We start from the raw sequence: 19,508 nt of genomic DNA on the forward strand, positions 1-19,508 counted from the left end.
ACACATTCTAGACATGATCTGGCCCTTCTGAGAGAGTCAGGGTCCCTTCCACATCAGTCTACGGCCCGAGAAGGAAAGGAGAAATGTCTGCCTGGAAGAGCCAGACAAGTTCCTGGGTCAGGAGCTTCCTTCCCTTCCCTGCTCCCTTCCCCCAGTCTCAGCTGTTCACTACTTTCCATCTGCTTCCTCTGTCTCCATCCTCTTCCCTGTGGTTGAGTCTGGGCTTATGTCAGTGGTTCCCTGGTTGACGGATGGCTCAGCTGCCGTGGCTGGGGGAGGAGGGGGTATGACTCACACCCTGGGTCTGGTGAGTCAGACTTGCGGTGGGCTGGCCCAGGGGCTATCCTAGGATGGGACACAGGCTCCAAGTATACAGAGGACTTAGCTCCTTCTGGTAGGGGCAGGAGAGAGAACCAGTCTTTCCCACTTTCCCATTTCTGTGAACTCATTCAGGAACCCTTCTTGCCCAAGAAAATGCCACCTCTGCTGAGCCTCACAAGGTTGTGTCTGAGTAAGGCCGAAACAACCTCTGTGCCAACAGCCTGTTCTCCGGGCATCTTGGAAGAAGAAAAAGAGACCATAGTTAGAGCCACAGAGGATGGGAATTTCCCATTCCACCTTCTCACGTGCTGGGTTTCAGCCCAGCATGGCTTCAGGCCTTGTGCCTTCCTCCGCTTCCCTGCTGGTGAACTGAGGAGCAACTGCCTTCACGCTGCCCTGGAGTTAAAAACTGGGGACCTTGGGCGAGTTATTCAACTGCTTCAAGTTTTCAGTTTCCTTGGCTAGAAAGGAAGGGACAATGAATTCTCATGGAGCTGCTGTGTGTCCGATAAAACCTAGCGCCCTCTACAGGCCTGTCTTTCACAAGGTGCTGAGCAGGACGTTCATCCTGAAACCAAGGGGAAGCACGGCTCTGCTGGGACTTGCTGGGAGCCCTGAAAGGCAGTTGGTGTGGAAGGCAGAAGTGGGCCATTTCTGGGGCAGCCTCACCCTCATCCCATCCCCACCGGCAAGCCCGGAGATTTAGGTGTCAGCCGCAGGCTAGTTCTGAAAGGCGCAGCTGACCTCCCATAGCCTGGGGCACCTCTTCCCCGTCTAGAGCCTTCTCTTCCCTTGGAGGCATTTGGGGCCTGTCCTCTTCCTGGTGAATCACCCTAAAATTCAGCTTCAGGCGGTAGCACAAATAATGAATAAAATGACTACGTCCTAGGTGGAACCAGCATTACTGAGGTTTCCTTTTTTCACGCTCCAGTATGATCTGTTGTTGATTTACTTGTCTTTCGAAATGGTGGTGTTTTGCTCAGCATGGGTTTTGGCCTTAATTTTCATTTAAAAAATGTTGTGTTAAAGTGTTTGCTATCTACCTAGAGTACTGAGCTCCGTGGCGCCCCATTACATTTCACCCCTAAGGGTGAAATCTTCGCTGTGGTCCTGTTTAAGAAGAGGAGTCCTGAGGGCAGAGACCCCTGGTGGATGGAGCCTGCTTCCGCGGGCCCCCAACTTTGCTAAGGGGGCGTTCTCTGCCCCCACCAGAGGCCAGGTGCCACCCCACCCGCTCTCACACCCCCTTTTCCATTGACCTTGAGGATGACTAAAATCAGCTATTTTCAACTACAGTGCCCCCAACACTTTTAAAAGAGGCACTGCCTGACTATTTAGTCAGGGGCACTGACCTATTTTTCCTCAGATTGTCTAATTTAAAAACTGAGAACAGCTAAGACAATAGCTGTCCAGTGTGAAAATGCCCTGTCTGAACTGTAAACACATAGGTCATGTCAAAGAGTCTCATCTTATTGGCCACGTGCTGCAATAAGTCTGTGTGCGCTTGGTTAATTCTTGGTACCAGAAATCCCCATATACAAGAATAGGCACCTGATTTTTCAAAATGTCACTTTGGAGCAAAAGGGGTAGGTAGTTACTATTATTTGTTTAAATCAACAACATTTTGTCAGATTGGCAAAGTGTTTATTTTTTGGTGTGCCACAGAATTTTAGTAATTAGTTTATATGTGCCATGAGATGAAAAAGGTTGAAAAACCGCTGCTTGGAATCCTTGAAATCCTTCTGTTCTGTTTAATTCCATAACTATTACTCAAAGGCAATACACTAAGCGCCAGGCAGACACCCGGTTGAGGCCGTGGGAGAAGGAAGAGACAGGCAGAGACCGGTGTAGTGAGCGGCGCGGAGCTGGATGGAGGCACCCGGGTGGGGCGCCCCGCCCAGTCGGAGAGAGCAGGGGCGGGAAGGCTCTAGGAGGCGACTCTGGTCGCTAGAGTCTGTACTCTGAGGACTGACCAGAACTCCTTGGGGGTGGGGGTGGGTGGGGTGGGGGTGGGTGGGGGACGTCAGAAATCCCAGCCTCGTCTCACTTCCTCCCCAGCCCCCGCCCGGCAGCCTGGGTTCTGGACTCCGGCCAGGGAGGCGGCACCCGCCGGGTCTGGGGCGCGTCCGCGCAGCGGCCAGGCCAGTCCTCCCGGGAGAGGGGCGCGCGGAGGAGCGTGTGGCGCGGTGAGACCGCACCTGGACGGCGCGGGTGGCGACATGGAGGACGGTGTGCTCAAGGAAGGCTTCCTCGTCAAGAGGGTGAGGGCGCGGACCTTGGCCAGGGCGGCACGTGGCGGGAGGGCGTCCGCTCACCTGGGCAGGGTTGGCAGCCCCAGCCACAAGGCGGAACGGCCGCCCGGGGCTCTTCCGGGCAGGGATCACGGAGACGGGGAGAGCTGGTGGGCAGTGGTTGGAGGTCGGCTTTCTATGGCAAAGGGGCCAAGGCACAGGGGACAGTCCCGATCAGCTAGTGCAGATGGTGTGCGGGTGGTGGCCACAAAGTGGATTATCTTCACCACAACAACTTACTAAAATATGAGGAGTATAGTATTTAAATATGATGGATTAAAACAGCATAAGTGTGCCCTGTAGTTTACTGTGCCCATCCACATAATGCTTGCCTGTACCCTTCCCCCATGGGCAAGGAGGAAACCTGTGCTTCTTAAGTGCTTACTGTGCACCATTCGTGGGCGTTACCTCCTTTAATCCTCCCAGCGCCATGCAGGTGGTCGTACCACGTGGCCTCCCCTTTCTCGAAACAAAAAGGCTGCTAGCTGGGGAAGGAGCAGGGTCAAACAACTCAGGTTGACCCCCAAACCTTTTCCTGTCCACCACAGGGTGGGTGTTTATTATTGCCTGGTCACAGATGAGGAAACTGAGGGCCAGAAACATGAATTCCTTGGCCCAGAACCCCAGGGCCAATAACAGCTAGGACCAGAACCTCCACCCCCAGTGCTACCCCGATCCCCACCCCACCTGGCCTTTCCCACAGCCAGCAGGAGAGCAGACCGACATGGACACGCAGGGGCAAGGTGGAAATGAACCACGAGGAGGTACAAAGGGAAGTTTGATGTTTTAAAATTCTTTCAGCATTGATGGTCACGCTCAGCACTTAACGCTAGCGTGGTAGTGGAGCATAAAACCTGGGGAGGAGCCTCTGGCCCTTTAGTTCAGTGCGGGGCTTTGGGAGGAAGCTCTCCCATTGCCTCCTCTGGTGGCCAGACCAGTCCCCAAGTCTTGAGTGGCAGTCCGAGGGCAACTAAGGCAATGCAGCCACGTTCTGTTACACTTTGTTTGTTATGGGAGGGCGGGTGTGCTGTTTGCTCAGAACTGTAAGCAGAGGATTGCTCGGAGGTTGATACCAGATCAAGGGTCAGACTGGATACGAGCAGGTACAGAATTCCATACCTGCTTCATGCCATTGTGATTAAAGCCATAGGCTGGTCCCTTACGGTTTAAGAGGTGGATGCACCTCAGACAGACCACCTATGGGGGAACTTCTGTGATCTCCTACTTTCCTGAAGCTTCTGAAGTTTGAGGGAAGGCATTGAGTTGAACAGGGGCTTTTGGGGGGCATTGTTGATTGTTGGGGTAGTTGGGTCCTGGCAGGGGCCTGTGGAGGGCAAACCGCCTCAGATGGGCCCTTGTGGGCCACCCCCTGTTCCCAGGGGTTAATTTACAGGATTCCCACCATTGTCACCACGCACAATCAGGGGACAATGAAAAATGAGGAAGGATGTGAGCTGTCTTTGGTACAGGCTGTACCAGTCCTGGGTACCCAGCTTACAGAGTCCAGGGTGCAGAGAAGTGAGGGAAGTCAGCAGGCCTGACCCAAACCCCCCACAATAGGGGCTTGGCCAAAACCCGTGCATAAAGCTCATTACAGCCAAACCCAAAGACAGGAGTTTAGAGCCTGACCCTGAGGGAGGCAGAAGCCACACCCTTTGGGGCAAGGTGAGGGATGCGGCCCCATGCCCCTACACATGTGACCAATCTCAACTTATTCTCTCCCACATATCCCCTTTTCTGGCAGCCCCGGTGTCCACTGGAGAGCTGTGGCCTGTGGCCTGTGGGATCCCACAGATGTAGGAGGCTTTGCAGTTCTGGGGGTCGGAGCAGGGCTCACGCTGGAAGCCCAGCCTACAGAAGAGTCATCCCCAGAGAGGGTGAAGCAGGGGCAGGCAGGGGCATGAAGGATTTGGCTCCTAATCCTGCCCCGGCAAGAAAGAACTAGAGCTCCAGGCAAAACGCAGGGTGCTCACTAGGTCTGGCTTTAAAGGGGGGAGAGGGGGTAGGAAGCCAGGATCTCCATGGGGAGGACTGCTTTTCCCTTCAGAAGAGCGGGACGTGCTTCTGGCATGGCTACCCCTCACCCCTTGAACAGCACCCTTAGAAAATGGCATGGCAGTGACGTGGCAGTGATACACGCCGTGGCCTGGAAGTTTCCTAGTGGGACTCCACCTCGAGGGAACCCCATCAAAGGTGTGTGGACAAAGTGTTATTTAGGTAGTGAGATGTTGGAAACTACCCATATATCCCCCCAGACAGACAAATTATTAAGTCGATTATGGTTATGCCAATGCTTAAAATGTTCCCAATATTGTAACTTAAGGAATAAAAATGTAAGAGAGAAAAAATGCAGGAGAGAAAAGCCTGGAAGGAGTTCTGGGGGCTGGAAGTCTCGGGGCAAAGGGTTGGCAGAGCCATGCTCCTCCCGAACCCGCGGGTGCTCAGGCTTCTTGGCCTCTTTTGCTGTCGGTCTTTGCAGGCTGTGGAGAAAACCCCCAGTTTTTCCTTCGTATGTAGAGAAAACCTAGTTCTTTCCTACTGTGTGAGTGTATGTTTATCTGGTGAGTCTCCTTTACTTTTGCACAAAATACTTTACTTCTGACACTTCCTGTCCCTGAATGTGTGGAGACTTTCCCCCACACCAGGCAATTCTCTGCTGCACCAGCTGGGTGTCTTACAATTGAACTGAATTCTGACACGGTCTACCCAGAGACCGTGTCAGATTCCACAGGCTGAGGGCTCAGTCCCCCAAGACTGCCATCCCCCAACACACGCACACTTCAGCTGCTAGTGCAACCGAACAGCTCTAGATGGGGGGTTCTAATGTCCCGCTCCTCGGATTTGATTAATCTGCTGGAGTGGCTCCTATAACACAAGGACACACTAGCGTGTGAGTACCACTTTGCTGAAGGATCTGATAAAGGACACAGATGAACAGCCGCAGGGATGCCTCCCCGGGGGGTGGGGTATGTGGGGAGGGGCGTGGAGCTTCCAGGCCTTCTCGGAGCACACCGCGCTCCCAGTGTTCACCAACCCAGAAGCCCCCTGAACCCTGAGTACTTCCGTTTTTTTTTAAAAATATATTTTATTTGTTTATCTTTAGAGGGGAAGGGAAGGAGAGAGGAAGAGAAACATCAATGTATGGTTGCTTCTCATGCATCCCCTGCTGGGAACTGGCCCCTGCCGGGAACTGGCCTGCAACCCAGGCATGTGCCCTGACTGGGAATCGAACCGCGATCGTCTGGTTCACAGGCCCGTGCTCAATCCACTGAGCTACACCAGCCAGGACTTCCCGGTTTTATGGAGACTTCATCCCATTGTCACGATTGATCACGAACTCCATTTTCAGCCCCTCCCCTTTCTCAAGAGAATAGGGGTGTGAGGCTGAAAATTCCAAACTTCTAATTATGGCTCGGACTTTCTAGAGATCGGCCCCCACGCAGCAGCCCACCCAGCAGTGCCCCATTAGAACAAAAGACACTGCTGTCACCTGGGACAGTCCAAAGGTGCCTGAGCTCTGCACCAGGAACGGGGGGCAGACACCAGTACACACATTTTCTGTTATCTCACTCGGACAATCCTCGGTGTTCGCTGCCTCGTAGATGCATCTCCGCCATCCCTGTCTCCACTGTCACATGACCATCTCTGTGTGTGTCTCCCTGTGCAGATTTTCCTCTTATAAGGACACCAGTCATATTGGTGTCATTGGGGCCACCCTAATCCAGTGTGACTTCACCTTAGTCCAATTACATCTGCAAAGACCGTCTTTCCAAATAAGATCACATTCAATGGGACCAGGTGTTAAGACTTCCATACCTTTGGGGGGACAGAATTCAACTCATCACAAGTAGCATATCTGCTTCTTTGGGGTCGTAGGGTCTTGGGCAAGGCCTTTTTGAGATTCAGTTTCCTCATCATTGCAATTAGGAGTAGCCTAGGCTTATTCAAAGGGCCCCTCCATCTGGGACATTCTGTGCCTCTCAAGCCCAGCCCAGAGTTGCCATCCCAGTTTAGAGACTCTTCTTCCCCCTAAAGAAGCTTTAGGGGCCCTAAGACACCGATGGTGGGGCTGGGTTATGGACCCAGCCAAGCACTTACAGACAGGGAGGAAGCTGCCCAGGTGGTGGACTTCGTTCAGTTGACAGCACTGTATTTTTGGCCTTTGACCCCCTTTGCCTGGTGACTTTGGACCAGCTCCTTACGCCCTCTGAGCATGGTGTGACTTCTCTGTGGAGCTGGGGCGATGCCCTTCCCTTCCCATCTTGTGGACTAGTACAGCGGCCGCCCACTGAGCTGCCTGCTGCAGCGTGGCCCACTTCGTTCAGCTGCACTGCTGCAGTGAGGTAGACGACCTTTCTAACGGGAGAGCCACACTTGGCATCCGTCGCCTTAAAAACCCTTGAAGACTCCCCTCTGGCCCCAGTACAAAGATCAAACGCCACAACACAGAACCTGAAGGGGCCCGATGGGGCCCTCATCCCTTCACCCATCCCCTCCTCACAGCCTCTGAACTCCATCCACAGAGAGTTGTTCGGAGTTTTCCAGAAGTCACAGCAGTTTTCTGGCCTCTCTTCCTAACCTGGCCAACTTCACAGAACCTTCCCGACTCAGCCCCGGTTTCCGCTCCTCAGGGAGCCTGCCAGGCCCTCCCCCACCCTCCTCCACTACATCGGAATGAGCTCCGTCCTCCATCTGAGCTCCTCTGTGGGGTCTGCATCACACCCTGTATTAGTTATTTCTCGAGTAACTATTACCCCACAGCTTAATGTCTTAGGATGACAAACATTTAGTATCTCACACAGCTTCTAAGGATCAGGTAACCAGGAACAGCTCAGCTGCAAGATTCTGGCTCAGAGACTCATTCGGTTGTAGCCAAAACGTTGCTCAGTGTGGCGGGGGCCTGACCGTCTGGAGGACCCATTTCCAAACTCACTTTCGTGGGCAGTGGCTGGAGGCCGCAGGGCCTCACCTCTCCACTCTCCACAGGGGCTACTACAATGTGGCAGCTAGCTTTTCCCTGGGGGCTGGGGGTGGAGAGAGAGAAAGAGACCCTAAGACTACAGCCACGGAGACTTTCACAGCCTAATCTCAGAAGTGACAATCACGCAGCCACAGTTTCTTGATCCCACAGATCCGGCCTCTGACTAGCGTGTGGACACCGGGAGGTGGGGATGGTGGTGGGGGCCCCACCAGTCACCTGTCTTGGAGCCAGCGCACTGTCTCCCCTACCACCTTGGGTCAGAATGCTGTTCATCTTTGCCGCCCTGCTGCCGGCACCATGCTTGGTCCGGTGGAATTTGGTCACTGATGGTTGAGTGACCAGAGGAAGGAACGCTTTCCCTGCTCATCTTATCAGGAGTTCTGTTTATTTGGGTTTAAATTCATTTCCCATTGTAAAAATAATACTATGTTTAAAAACTAGGAAAATACTCAAGGGTGTAAAATGAAAAGTCAGTTTCCATTTTAACTGACCGCATCCAGTCCCAGTGCCCAGAGGTGATGACTACTGGCATTTCTGAAATGCCAGAGGGTACCCCAGATGGATACCCTTCCAGAGATTTTCCAATACAACTGGTAGAGCTATTTCTAGGTAACGTGTATGAAGTCATGGAAGTAAAAGTGCTTTGCTCATGTCAGAGACCGTGGCTGCTCTGATTCCTGGGGACTGCCCAGCGGTCTCTCCCACCGCCTGTGAGGACTGCAGCCCCTCCTCCGCAGCCACACAGAATTGTTACGCATTGGATATTTTGCATTGTTTTCCTTTGTGAGTCATGATCCTGCAAGTGTCTCGATGAGCAGTGCAGGTCCCTGTAAGTGGAATTACTGGGTCGAAGGATCTGAACATTGTTCTGAGGGGCACCAGCTGCTTTGGGTTTTCTACCTACATAGCAAATCCTTTCTCGCCAGCCTCTCTCTTCAGGCCCGTCTCCTTGGCCGGCAGCCAGGACTCTCAGCGGCTCATCACACCCTCCCCTAGCGAGTTGGAACAGTAGGGTTTCATGAGGACTGACGAGATTAAGGAAGTCAGGGATGGCTGGGAAGGCTAGAGGGCCTGGCTGGGATGCTCCCCTGGCAGGACACCGTGGCCAGACAGAAGTCCTCAACAGCAGGTCTCTAGTGGAAACCACGGCTGACACTGTTTGCCACTTGTGCCTGATACCCCTGGGACTGGTGTCAGAACAGGAGAACCTGTTTTTCCACAACGTCCTTGCCAAAAATTCCTGTTTCCTATGTTTGGTTGCTTCCAAACAGGCCTCGATGCTCCATGCAAGGGACTGGCAGCTCCTTAGTCACCTGCCTGTTCCCCTTGCTCCAGGGATTCTGGGAAATGTGGCATTTTGTCCAGGAAAGTACAGTATCCCCTTATTGGCTGGTTCTGCTCAACATCTGTTACTTACACTTCTCTCAGTCACATCTCCAGCCTCCTTTCTCCTTTCCCTATTGATTTAATTTGCTAGGGCTGCTGTAACAAAATACCACAGGCAGGATGGCTTACACAGCAGAGATTTATTTTCCCACAGTTCTGGAGGCTAGGGTCCAAGAGCAAGGAGTCAGCAGGACTGGTTTCTTCCGAGGCCCCTCTCCTTGGCTTGCACACAGCCACCTTTTCATGGTGTCCTCACATGGTCTCTCCTCTGTGCACGGGTCTGTCTCCCTGACCTCTCTCTGTGTGTCCAAATTTCCAGATTGGATGGGGCGCACCTCATGCCTTATTTTAACCTAATCACCTGTTAAAAGGCCTTATATCTGAATAGAGTCACATTCTGGAGTAGTGGGGATTAGGATTTCAACATGTGAACATTGAAGATATAATTCATCTTGTAACACCTCTGTTTTAAGATTTAAGATTAGTGGCTCAGTGGATTGAGTACCTGCCTGCAAACTGAAAGGTCACTGGTTCAATTCCCAGTCAGGGCACATGCCTGTGTTGTAGGCTGGGCCCCTGGTTGGGGACGTGCAAGAGGCAACCGATCGCTGTATCTCTCACCCATCAATGCTTCTTTCCTTCTCTTTCTTCCTCCCTTCCCCTTTTTCTAAGAATAACTTTTTTAAAAGACCAAGATTATTTCACCCTTTCTCCTTCTCTACCTCACACCAGCACCCGTGGCATCAGCTTAGATTGTGTTCTCCTCCCTGTGCACCGGCTGCCATTTCTGCGCCAGCATTCTCCTGCTCACTCTGGTCTGAGGGCCCTCAGTAGGCGATCACCTGGACAGGCAACGTGGGTGGGTGAGAGCAGCAGGGAACCCCCAGCTGCTGAGGAATCGGAGCCAAATCTTTTCTGTTTCTTTAAGTATGTCTGCCCGTGTCCAGGAAAGCTGTCCACTGTTACATTCCACATGGGCTTAGCGTACTGGGCGGAATGAAGGGAGCGAAAACATAGAAACCCACTTGGCTGCCTGAGCGCTCTCGTGTGAATGACGTGATCACCGTGCAGTGTGGTGACCCTTAGATGTGGCAGTGAGCTCTTGTCAGATTCACTTTGCTACAAGCTTGGTTTAGGTGCCACAGTGAATTCTGTTTTGGTGCAGGCCAGTGCTTACAAGGTCAGCTCCCCTGTACAACTTCGGCTCCCTGGTGGTGCGCACCGAGCGTGGAATAGCCACAGCACCACGCATGTGGGACCTGCAGGGGCCTTTGAAACGAATACGTGCTGGGGAAGGAAATGAGTGGATCGGGGGAATGGTCTCTGGTTGAGATAAAGTGCATCTCTCTTGGTTAGAACCTAGCCCGTGATGGGCTCTGCTCAGGAGATGTGCGAGGAAAGTTGCTTCCATGAGTGGGTTCTAAATCCATTCCTTTACATCCCCCAACCTCTTCTCTGACCTAGGAACAGGTGCTCTGCCTTCATCTGACTACCCTATCCATTGGCTCTGTGGCCGACCTGAGGGCCCCCCCAAACTGCCCTGCCCTTGAGGCTTGCTGTGCCAAGCCTGGTAAGACTGACAGCATCCTCTGCCCCAGCAGACTGTGTGTGGCTTCGGCTTTACAAATTGCCCACATCGTTTGACTAGTAATAAATAGACTTCTAGGGATATATCCTAAGGAAAAAAAATGGGAGCTGAAGATCAAAATTTTGTGCAAGGATATGCATTGCAGAATTGCTTATAATACTGAAAAAAAGGAAACAGCCTCCGTTACAAACACAGGAGATTGACAAATGAATAATGCCCCCACTTAGTGGTCATTTAAAAATATGTTCTAAAGAAATTTGACAGTGTGAGACAATGCTCAGCAAGCTCAACAAAACAAAAACTGGGAAATAAAAGAATATGTAATGTGGCCTTGACTTTAAAAAAGCCTGGAAAATAAATGCTAAAAGGCAAAAAGACTGGAAGGAAATACAGAATGTTAGCTGTGGCTTTTGTCCTGAAAATAGGGGTTTCTCTTCTGTATACTTTGCAGTGTCTTCCAAGGTTTGTAACCAGAAACAAGGCTAAGTGGGAATGAGAAGGCCAAAGATCTTAGCTACACCCTCCAGGGAGATGATGAACAGATCCAGATAGGCAGTGCTTTCTTCATGAGAATAAACATAAAACATATGATGTGGAATTGGATCCTTTGGCCATTAAAGACATTATTGGGGCAATTGGTACAATTTGAACTGGGTTTGTGGAGTAGCTGAGAGCAACATATTAATGTGAAGTGCCTTATGTTAATGTTGTATTGTGGTTTTATCAGAAACATTTTTTATGTAGGAGATACACTATAAAATATTCAGAAGTGTTGGAGCATCATGTTAAAAATTTCCTCTTAAATGGTTCTGTAAGAAAACTTCATCTTCCTTCTGAATTGAAATTATTTCAAAATAAAAAAATTAACTTAAACTAATAAAAGACAGTGCTATCCCCCTTGCTGGAGAGTTGCTGCCATGGCCCAGGCTGGCCCCCTGTCCCACGGGCGCCTCTCTCCCTGAACACAGTGCCGTCCCCTCGGCGGCCTCAGTGCCGGGCTCTGCTGTCTGTCCGCAGGGTCACATCGTCCACAACTGGAAGGTGCGGTGGTTCGTCCTTCGGCAGAACACGCTGCTGTACTACAAGCTCGAGGGGGGTCGGAAGGTGACCCCCCCCAAGGGCCAGATCCTTCTGGATGGCTGCACCATCACCTGCCCCTGCCTGGAGTATGAAAACCGACCTGTAAGTTAAGGCCTCGGCTTCCCAGCTCTGCCCTGCCCTGGGCCCTTCCACCTCTGGCCCCTTTGGTGAAGGTGGTATGGGTAATGGGAAGAGCTGAGTTATCACTGAAGAACCCAGTTCAAATCCTGGCTGCACCACATACTGGCTCTGTGACCTTGGGCAAGTAATGAACCTCTCTGGGCCTTAGCTCCTCATCTATAAAATGAAAAACAAGCCCTGACTATCTCCTGTGACTGTGATGAGGATCTCGAAGGTAACATCCTGTCAAAACACTGCAGGCTAGGAGGCACTACACAAATGTGAGTGATCACTGCTATCTTGAGGTTCAATATGATCACTTTTGTCCCCAAGGGGTGCGTGTTCCGAAAGTCAGGGGCAGTTTCCACCCTGTCATCAAAAAAGTGTCTGCCTCAACCATTTACCCAAGGTCCAGTATGTGCCAAGAAATTCGCTAGGCTTGGAGGAGTCAAGGAAGACAACAGTGAGATTGCTTCTTCTTGAGTTAATAATCTTACTATGAAAGCATGTGGTTAACTGAAAAACACTCAGTGTTTCAAATGTCGGTTTAACCATCATTAGCCGTAGACAATGCTGCGTCCTGGAGAGGAGGGAGAGGTCTGGGTCAGGAACGCCTTTGCGAGGAGTAGAGATCTGGGAAGGATCTAAAAGAGGAGAGAGGCAGGCGTTCCAGATGGGGGCAGGTCTTGAGCAGAAGTACGCGGGGAGGGAAGGATGCCCATGGCCGATGGTCGGTGTGGCCCGAGCAAAGTGTTCGCTGAGGGAGCAGTGCAAGATAGCTGGGGCCAGGTGGAGGGACCGGGGAGCCACTGAAGGTTTTGAGTGAGAGAAGGGACTGATGAAAACTCTGAGGAACGAAGCTCAGTTCCCAATAAGATTGCTAGATTTATACAGGCTGCTGGATGTCTCTCTCTGCAGTTCCTCATTAAGCTGAAGACGAGAACATCCACAGAATACTTCCTGGAGGCCTGTTCTCGGGAAGACAGAGACGCCTGGGCCTTTGAGATCACAGGGGCCATTCACGCTGGGCAGCCAGGGAAGGTGCAGCAACTCCACATGCAGAGAAACTCCTTCAAGCTGCTCCCGCACATCAGCCTGCAGTGAGTGCTCGGCCCCCGCCCCCGCCCTCACTCCCCCTGGCTTTGCTGCAGCCTCTCCCGTCTGTGTGCACAGTGGGCAGGGGGCTTCATTCTCACTGCCCAGGCCTGGCTGGTGCTACCATTGTGCATCAGTGCCTTTCGCTGTCAGTGTCCCTTTGTATTGTTTTCTCTGCCTGAGAATGGCCCTGCCTACCCACCCTGCTCCTATATAACCTGTTGGGGCCTCTGCTGCTTCAGCCCCTCTCAGAGTTGTTGAGAGCCTCCCTCCAACTTCAGCCAGGGTGCGCAGGGATACCTCTCGGTCCCCCAGAAATCTCCACGCACCAGGCGTGGGGCTTGTTTGCAGCCTGGTGGCAAGAACGATGTGTTCTGGTAGCAGCTGCATTCTTGCCCTGTGGTGTTCCTCATTTATTCATTCATTAACTATCAATAAATAGTTCTTGAGTGCCAACTGCATGCCATACGTGGCGCTAGAGTTTTAGGTGATCGGATGGGGCTTTCCAGCCCAAGTACATAAACAGAAAGTGAAAAAAGATCTTCCGTTGGTGGCAGGAATCACCCCACAGAACAGGAGGAAAGCAGGTCAGGGGTGGAGGTGGTACTGCGAAGTGGGGACGTATGAAAGGAGTTCCCGGGATGGGAACTGTTGTAACAGCCCATTTGCAGGAAACACCCCCAATCTCCCGAGCAGCGGAAGGGTTAGACCCATCAGAGATGCAGTGTGGGTCCATTCCCGGGCTCGCCACAGCCTCCCGCACCAGGCCCTGAAACGTTGACCTGCATCCCCAGCCACAGTGAGAGGAGGGGATGAGGTGGGAGCAGCGGCAGGTAAACGTGGGTTCAAGTGATGGATGACTTCGAGAAGTGGTTGGCGGAGTTTGATCACAGAGAATCACTGTCCATTCTTTTGTTTTTAAACTAAACGTCAGAGCTCTTTAGTTTTACCACAGAAGCAATACTTGTGTAGCATAGGAATATTCAAACATTTCCATGAGCAAGAAGGAAAGAAATCATCTAAAATCCTACCTCTCAAATTCTGACCTTTCTTTGTGATGTGTACTTCACTGTTTGCCCCTTGCTCGCTACCCTTAGCAACAACCCTTGGACCCTTTCTCGTATCTGGCAGTGTGATGAAGGTCCCCTCTCCTTTGCCTTCCTTCCGTATAGTAGTATCGTGGACAAGATGCACGACAGCAACAGTGGAATCCGGCCGAGCCCCAACATGGAGCAAGGGAGCACCTACAAAAAGACCTTCATAGGTGAGCCTTCCCTCTCAGGGGCCAGGCTGGGCAGTGGAACCCTGGGGCATGGGGGTCTGGGACGTAGCTGTGCTTGAGCAGCTTGTGTTGAGGCAGGAGCTGTGAGCGTGGCCACAGCTCTGTGTAGCAGATGTGGCCTTTGGGCTGCTCTTGTGTAGAGCCCCACGGCTGCTAGGGAGGTCTAGGTCAGTGAGAGTCACAGCCAGGCATCCTGGATGAAGCTGGCCAGTATCCTGTCATCTGACTGGCACTGCCCTTGCCCTAATGATGCAGGTTCCTCCCTGGTGGACTGGCTCATCTCCAACAGCTTTGCAGCCAACCGCCTGGAGGCCGTGACCCTGGCCTCTGTGCTCATGGAGGAGAACTTCCTTAGGCCAGTGGGTGCCCGAAGCATGGGAGCCATCCGCTCTGGGGATCTGGCCGAGCAGTTCCTGGACGACTCCACAGCCCTGTACACGTTTGTAAGTTATGGAACATATTCCTCTTGCCACCAGGGCAGAGGGAAGGGAAGGGGCAGAGTGGAGGCCAGGGGGTCCACAGTCATGGGTGAGAAACCCTGGGTTGGGGGTGCCGATTCACCCCCAGATGGAGTGGGTTTCTATATGGAAGATTTTCCTTTCCCCTGTGGGAGCCCCATAGCCTGCATCTGGGGCAATTTGTGACAGGGTCCTAGCTCTGTTCTCCCCACTAGGCTGAGAGCTACAAGGAGAAGACAAGTCCCAAGGAAGAAATGAATCTCAGCACCATGGAGTTAAGTGGCATGGTGATAAAACAAGGCTATCTGGCCAAGCAGGTACGGCTGCCTCTGAGCAGAGGCGAGATGGATGTTTCTCAGATTCCAAGGAGGCAGGAGTTCCCCCAAGGCCTGGGGAGGGCTGAGACTGCTGGAGGGCACTAACCATCAGCAGAATCAGCTAAAGTAGGAGCCCAGCAGCCAACCACCTGGAGGCCGTGGCCCTGGCCTCCATGGCCCCCATGCGTGTGACCCCCACATATACACACATGCACACACACAGTCCCAGACAACGGGGTATTCAGGGAAGAGGTAAAAAACGTCTGCATCCCTGCCCAGTTCACGGATTCGTCTGGAAGGGCACCGTCTCTGGGTTGGTGGGTTGCATTTGCTACCTTCTGCTCCCTGAGGCTTTCTGGGGTCTCTGCCTTCTTTCGTGGGACTCTGCACACCCCCTTGATACACTTTCTGAACAAAAAGTACTTTCTCCACCTACTTCAGAAGGTTGAAGATGACATTTTACTGGGTAATCTCCCTGTTTAAAAGCGGATCTTGGCCACCACTCCAAGCCACGGCTGGGAGGGCAGCCCTGTTTGATGGGAGACACCTTGTCACAGTGACACCTGCGGCATTCCAACCTGTGCCTGACAAAAAGGCTGTTCTTACATTTGGATTTTAACACCCGATTGATCATTTACATTTTCTGATGCAGAATGTTAAAGTGGTTCTTCCCATGTATGTGTACACGTACCTACACGCAGCTGTAGGTGTGTTTGGGGACTAAGTTGATGTTTAAGTTGGTGCTCTTGGGTTCAAGTTTGCTCATGAGCTCTCAGTGCAGTGGACACCTGGTGCCCCCGTCTTCCTTATGCCCTGAGCGATGTCCCGGTAATGCTCCCCCTTTCCTTCAGTGCTGAGCCTCTTTGGCTTTGTCAACTCAACTATATGTGGCAGTGTTTTGGCTCAGTGTCACCAAGCAGGGAGGTCCATGACACGTCGCTGCAACCTTCAAGTCTCCAGCAGGCTCTTGAAAGTAGTCCCATTGGAGCAAACTGACTTGGAGGTTTGGCATTCGATGGAAGAGGGGACTCAGAGCTGTCCCCAGCGAGCCCTGCACCCTCTCTTTACCTCAGGGCCACAAGAGGAAGAACTGGAAGGTGCGGCGCTTTGTTCTGAGGAAGGACCCGGCTTTCCTGCATTACTACGACCCTTCCAAAGTGAGTACCGTGGGCTTACATGGTACCCATGTGAGATTTCCAGAGACTTCTCTCCCAAGCGTGGTAGGCGGCTGGCTCGCTTGCTCTCAGCACCTGTACTGTACCTTCTGCCACAAGGTGCCTTTCCTTCCCCAAACTGAGCTTCTCTTATACAAAGTATAGTCACTCTTTTCTTTCATCATGTCTTTGCCTGCTCAGGGGATCTTTATTATTTTGTGAGGAAAAGCATCTTTTAGCTTCTTCAAAGCTTGCTATGTGGCTGGGGAGGGTGAGGGGGGCCGGCAGACTCCAACCTGGTGCTTCTGGTGCCCTTCACCCCTTTCTGTCCACAGATTCCACGAACTCTGTCGTCTCAAGCTCTTGTCCCCACCAATGTTTTGTAAACTTCCTTTTACTACATAATATTCAAGCCATAATTTAATAATTTTCTTTTTTTTCTTGATTGAAGAATTGCTATTCTGAGTTTCAGATAGTAAGTATTACTGCATGCTGAGTTGATCCAATTCCGGTCCAGAGAGAGGAAAAATGGCCTTTTAGTTGGCCTGTTCAGCCTTGTCGCTGGTAGATGTATGGTTTTCATTCATGTTTTGAAAGAGGACCGCTCGGTTCCTTCCTCCCTGAGCTTTGGTCAGGAACCGAGGCCCTATGCCCAGAATGTGAAGGAACTTGAAGGAGGCCCTGGGGCCCTTTCAGATGCAGTGAGAGCCAAGGGCCAGGGAGGGGTGAGGCACTGCTGCCGCTGGTGGGAAACGAGGAAGCCCAAACCTCCTCACTGGTGCTTTTGACCTGACCACGTGATGTCCAGGTCCAGCCTCATCTCTGTTTTCAGTGACTCTCGCTGGCTTCTCTGGCTCGCATGACTCAGGGTGGTTATAGGCGAGAGTGCACCTCTTCCCTTCCGTCTGTCCACACAATTCTTAATCAGGTCTCCTTTCCTCTGCAGGAAGAGAACCGGCCGGTGGGCGGGTTTTCTCTTCGTGGTTCACTCGTGTCTGCTCTGGAGGACAATGGCATTCCCACTGGTAAGATGCAACTTCGGTCCCTTCTGGCCTGTAGATCTCGGGGGCCTCCCTCCTGTGCTCTCAGTAATACTCTGCTGACGAAGGATTGAGCTATGGGAGTTGAGTAGGGCTTTCTCAATGAGACGATGAATGTGTGAGTTTTAAAGCGAGTTTCAGAATGAAAGGGCATGTATTCTTGGTGTTTTAACACTATAGCTGTATAATCCTTGTCATTAATATTCTTTCCCTTCAGTTTCTTTGTTTACTTGCCCATAAGCTTCCACCTAATAAGAATAATATTAGGTTACATAGTGTTTAAGGGTTAGCAACACATTTTAATATGTTATTACACTAATTTCACAATAGCCAGCCGAGGCAAGAAGATAGTATTATTCCCATTTTAATGGATGTGGAAATTAAGGTTCAAAGAAGTTAAAGTCAAATCCCAAGTTTGTGCCTGCTTTTTCCATAAACATAGAATCTTTGATGTGAATGAAATTGTAGATCTAAGGTTAGCGTAGGGTACAGGCCAAGAGCTTCCAAGGATGTTCTGATATACCACTGGCAGGCCTTAAGACATCAGTGAGGGAGAGGGAATGGAAAGGAGAAAAAGAACAAAGCATGCATCCGGTGGGATTCCTTAACCATATACATTGGTATTTAATAAGTACTTCATTTGTTTTTGTCTGTGTCTACTTGATTTTCAGCTGGTTCCAGCAGAAAGCAGACATGGATACTCACTCACTGATTTTTTTCCCCTCTGCCTAGGTGTTAAAGGGAATGTCCAGGGAAATCTCTTCAAAATCATTACTAAAGATGACACACACTATTATATCCAGGCCAGCAGCAAGGCTGAACGAGCTGAGTGGATTCAAGCTATCAAAAAGCTAACATGACAAGGACCCAAGGGGACAACCAGGATTCCTCCCACCTACCAGATGATACAGACAAGGTTTCCTGGAAATGAGTGTTAAGACTTCATTTTGTGCTGTTGTAGAGTGAGACTGGTGAAGAGTTCTTTAGATTACAGTCAGTAATGGTGCTACTTCCTTCCTCACCCTTATGTTAACAGCCCGGAAATGCTACAACAGCCATTAGGTGCCATCATCTTGACTTTTGCCAATTACCACAACCAGCCATTCTTTGGCCGCCAAAGTAGGTTTTCCTGGTAACACTAACCGGCCACATTATACTACTAAATAAAATGCTAGTCTCACAGTGGCTCTCTCTGAAATGCTGTTAGCAATTCTTAACCCCTTCTCTGAGTTAATAAAAATTGACATTTGTCTCTGGCTATTAGAATTCCCTTACCAAGTTTCATAGTTTTCAAAGTTTTTTCATGCTTGAAGATATACAAATTAAGCAAGGTGATTATGAAGACATCTCAAGTGATCTCCGTGATTAAGTTGTGCTTCATCTTAAAGTAGGGATGGTGGCAAAATTGTGCCAAACATTTAAAGAATATTGTTTTCTTCTGAAAGATAAGCCTGTGTGTTACACATCACAGAGAAGTCAGGGACTCATTTGAAGAGGTTAGACACATACCAAAAGGAAAAGATAGGTGAAATTATAGCTTCACTATGGAAAATAGCATTTAGAAAGACGCAGAGCAGGAGCTCTGGAAAGGACAAAGATGTACATTGGAGAGTTAAATCAAGGCATGACATCTGGGTTTTCAAGTGGGCCTTCAGACAAACAGGTACCAAGAGGCTTCACTGGTTGGGAGGTTAATCTGAAGTAGTGAAAAGATCTGTATGATACTTTTAAAAACATTTTTATTGCGTTCAAGTGTATACAGTAACCTGGCACAAGCTACTGTCAGCATTCTTGCTAAGTACAAGGGCTTGGGCTTCCTTTAGTGAGTGGCATGATGCGTAACTTACATTTAAGGGCAGTAGATACTTTCAAACTGTTTTAAGTAAAAATTTGTCCTCTTCAATAGTTTGAACTCTTCCCTTAATCTCTTCTAAAATACGTCAACAATCACGAATTCCAAGCTAATGAGGTTTTCACTCATTCCTTCCATTGTAGGAGAATGCCTTTTAAAGCCCTATTTTCCGTTTGGCATTTTACCAAGGTCTAACGTCCCTGGAATTAGTTTATTGCTTTTTGAATATCAACAGGTGTTTACCTGAATTCAACTGCATTTGGTTTGATGGCTTCCGGACCCTAAATTGGCACAACTGCACCACACTGTAGAGGAGATAGCAGAATCCTCACGCACTGAAAAGTAAGCAGAATCCTCACGCACTGAAAAGTAGATGACCGTCACCTTGAGGCAAATCAGGGAACAACTCTTGTCAAGGTACTAGCATTTGAATTTTTTAAAATCCTGATCCAATTTAATTTGATGGTTTGATGTGAAAGCAGCTAGATCGAGGATGTCGGAAAGTACAGCAGCTGAGTAACTACTGCTTAGCATAATGTGGTG

At 50.6% G+C, this 19,508-nt stretch overlaps 1 protein-coding gene across 1 annotated transcript; it reads left to right on the forward strand.

The window, feature by feature from the left end:
* Positions 1–2,342: 2,342 nt before the first annotated feature.
* PLEK2 (pleckstrin 2) lies at positions 2,343–18,379 on the forward strand. Its single transcript, XM_037031254.1, has 9 exons — positions 2,343–2,582; positions 11,585–11,749; positions 12,686–12,867; positions 14,035–14,126; positions 14,400–14,587; positions 14,818–14,919; positions 15,993–16,076; positions 17,020–17,098; positions 17,846–18,379. The coding sequence occupies exons 1-9, from the start codon at positions 2,541–2,543 to the stop codon at positions 17,971–17,973; spliced, it is 1,062 nt and encodes a 353-aa protein (XP_036887149.1). The 5' UTR covers positions 2,343–2,540; the 3' UTR covers positions 17,974–18,379.
* Positions 18,380–19,508: the final 1,129 nt, after the last annotated feature.

The sequence above is a fragment of the Sturnira hondurensis genome, unplaced genomic scaffold, assembly GCF_014824575.4.
Source record: "Sturnira hondurensis isolate 20B ecotype Veracruz unplaced genomic scaffold, ASM1482457v3 Scaffold0021143, whole genome shotgun sequence".
In the NCBI taxonomy this organism is placed as follows: Eukaryota; Metazoa; Chordata; class Mammalia; order Chiroptera; family Phyllostomidae; genus Sturnira; species Sturnira hondurensis.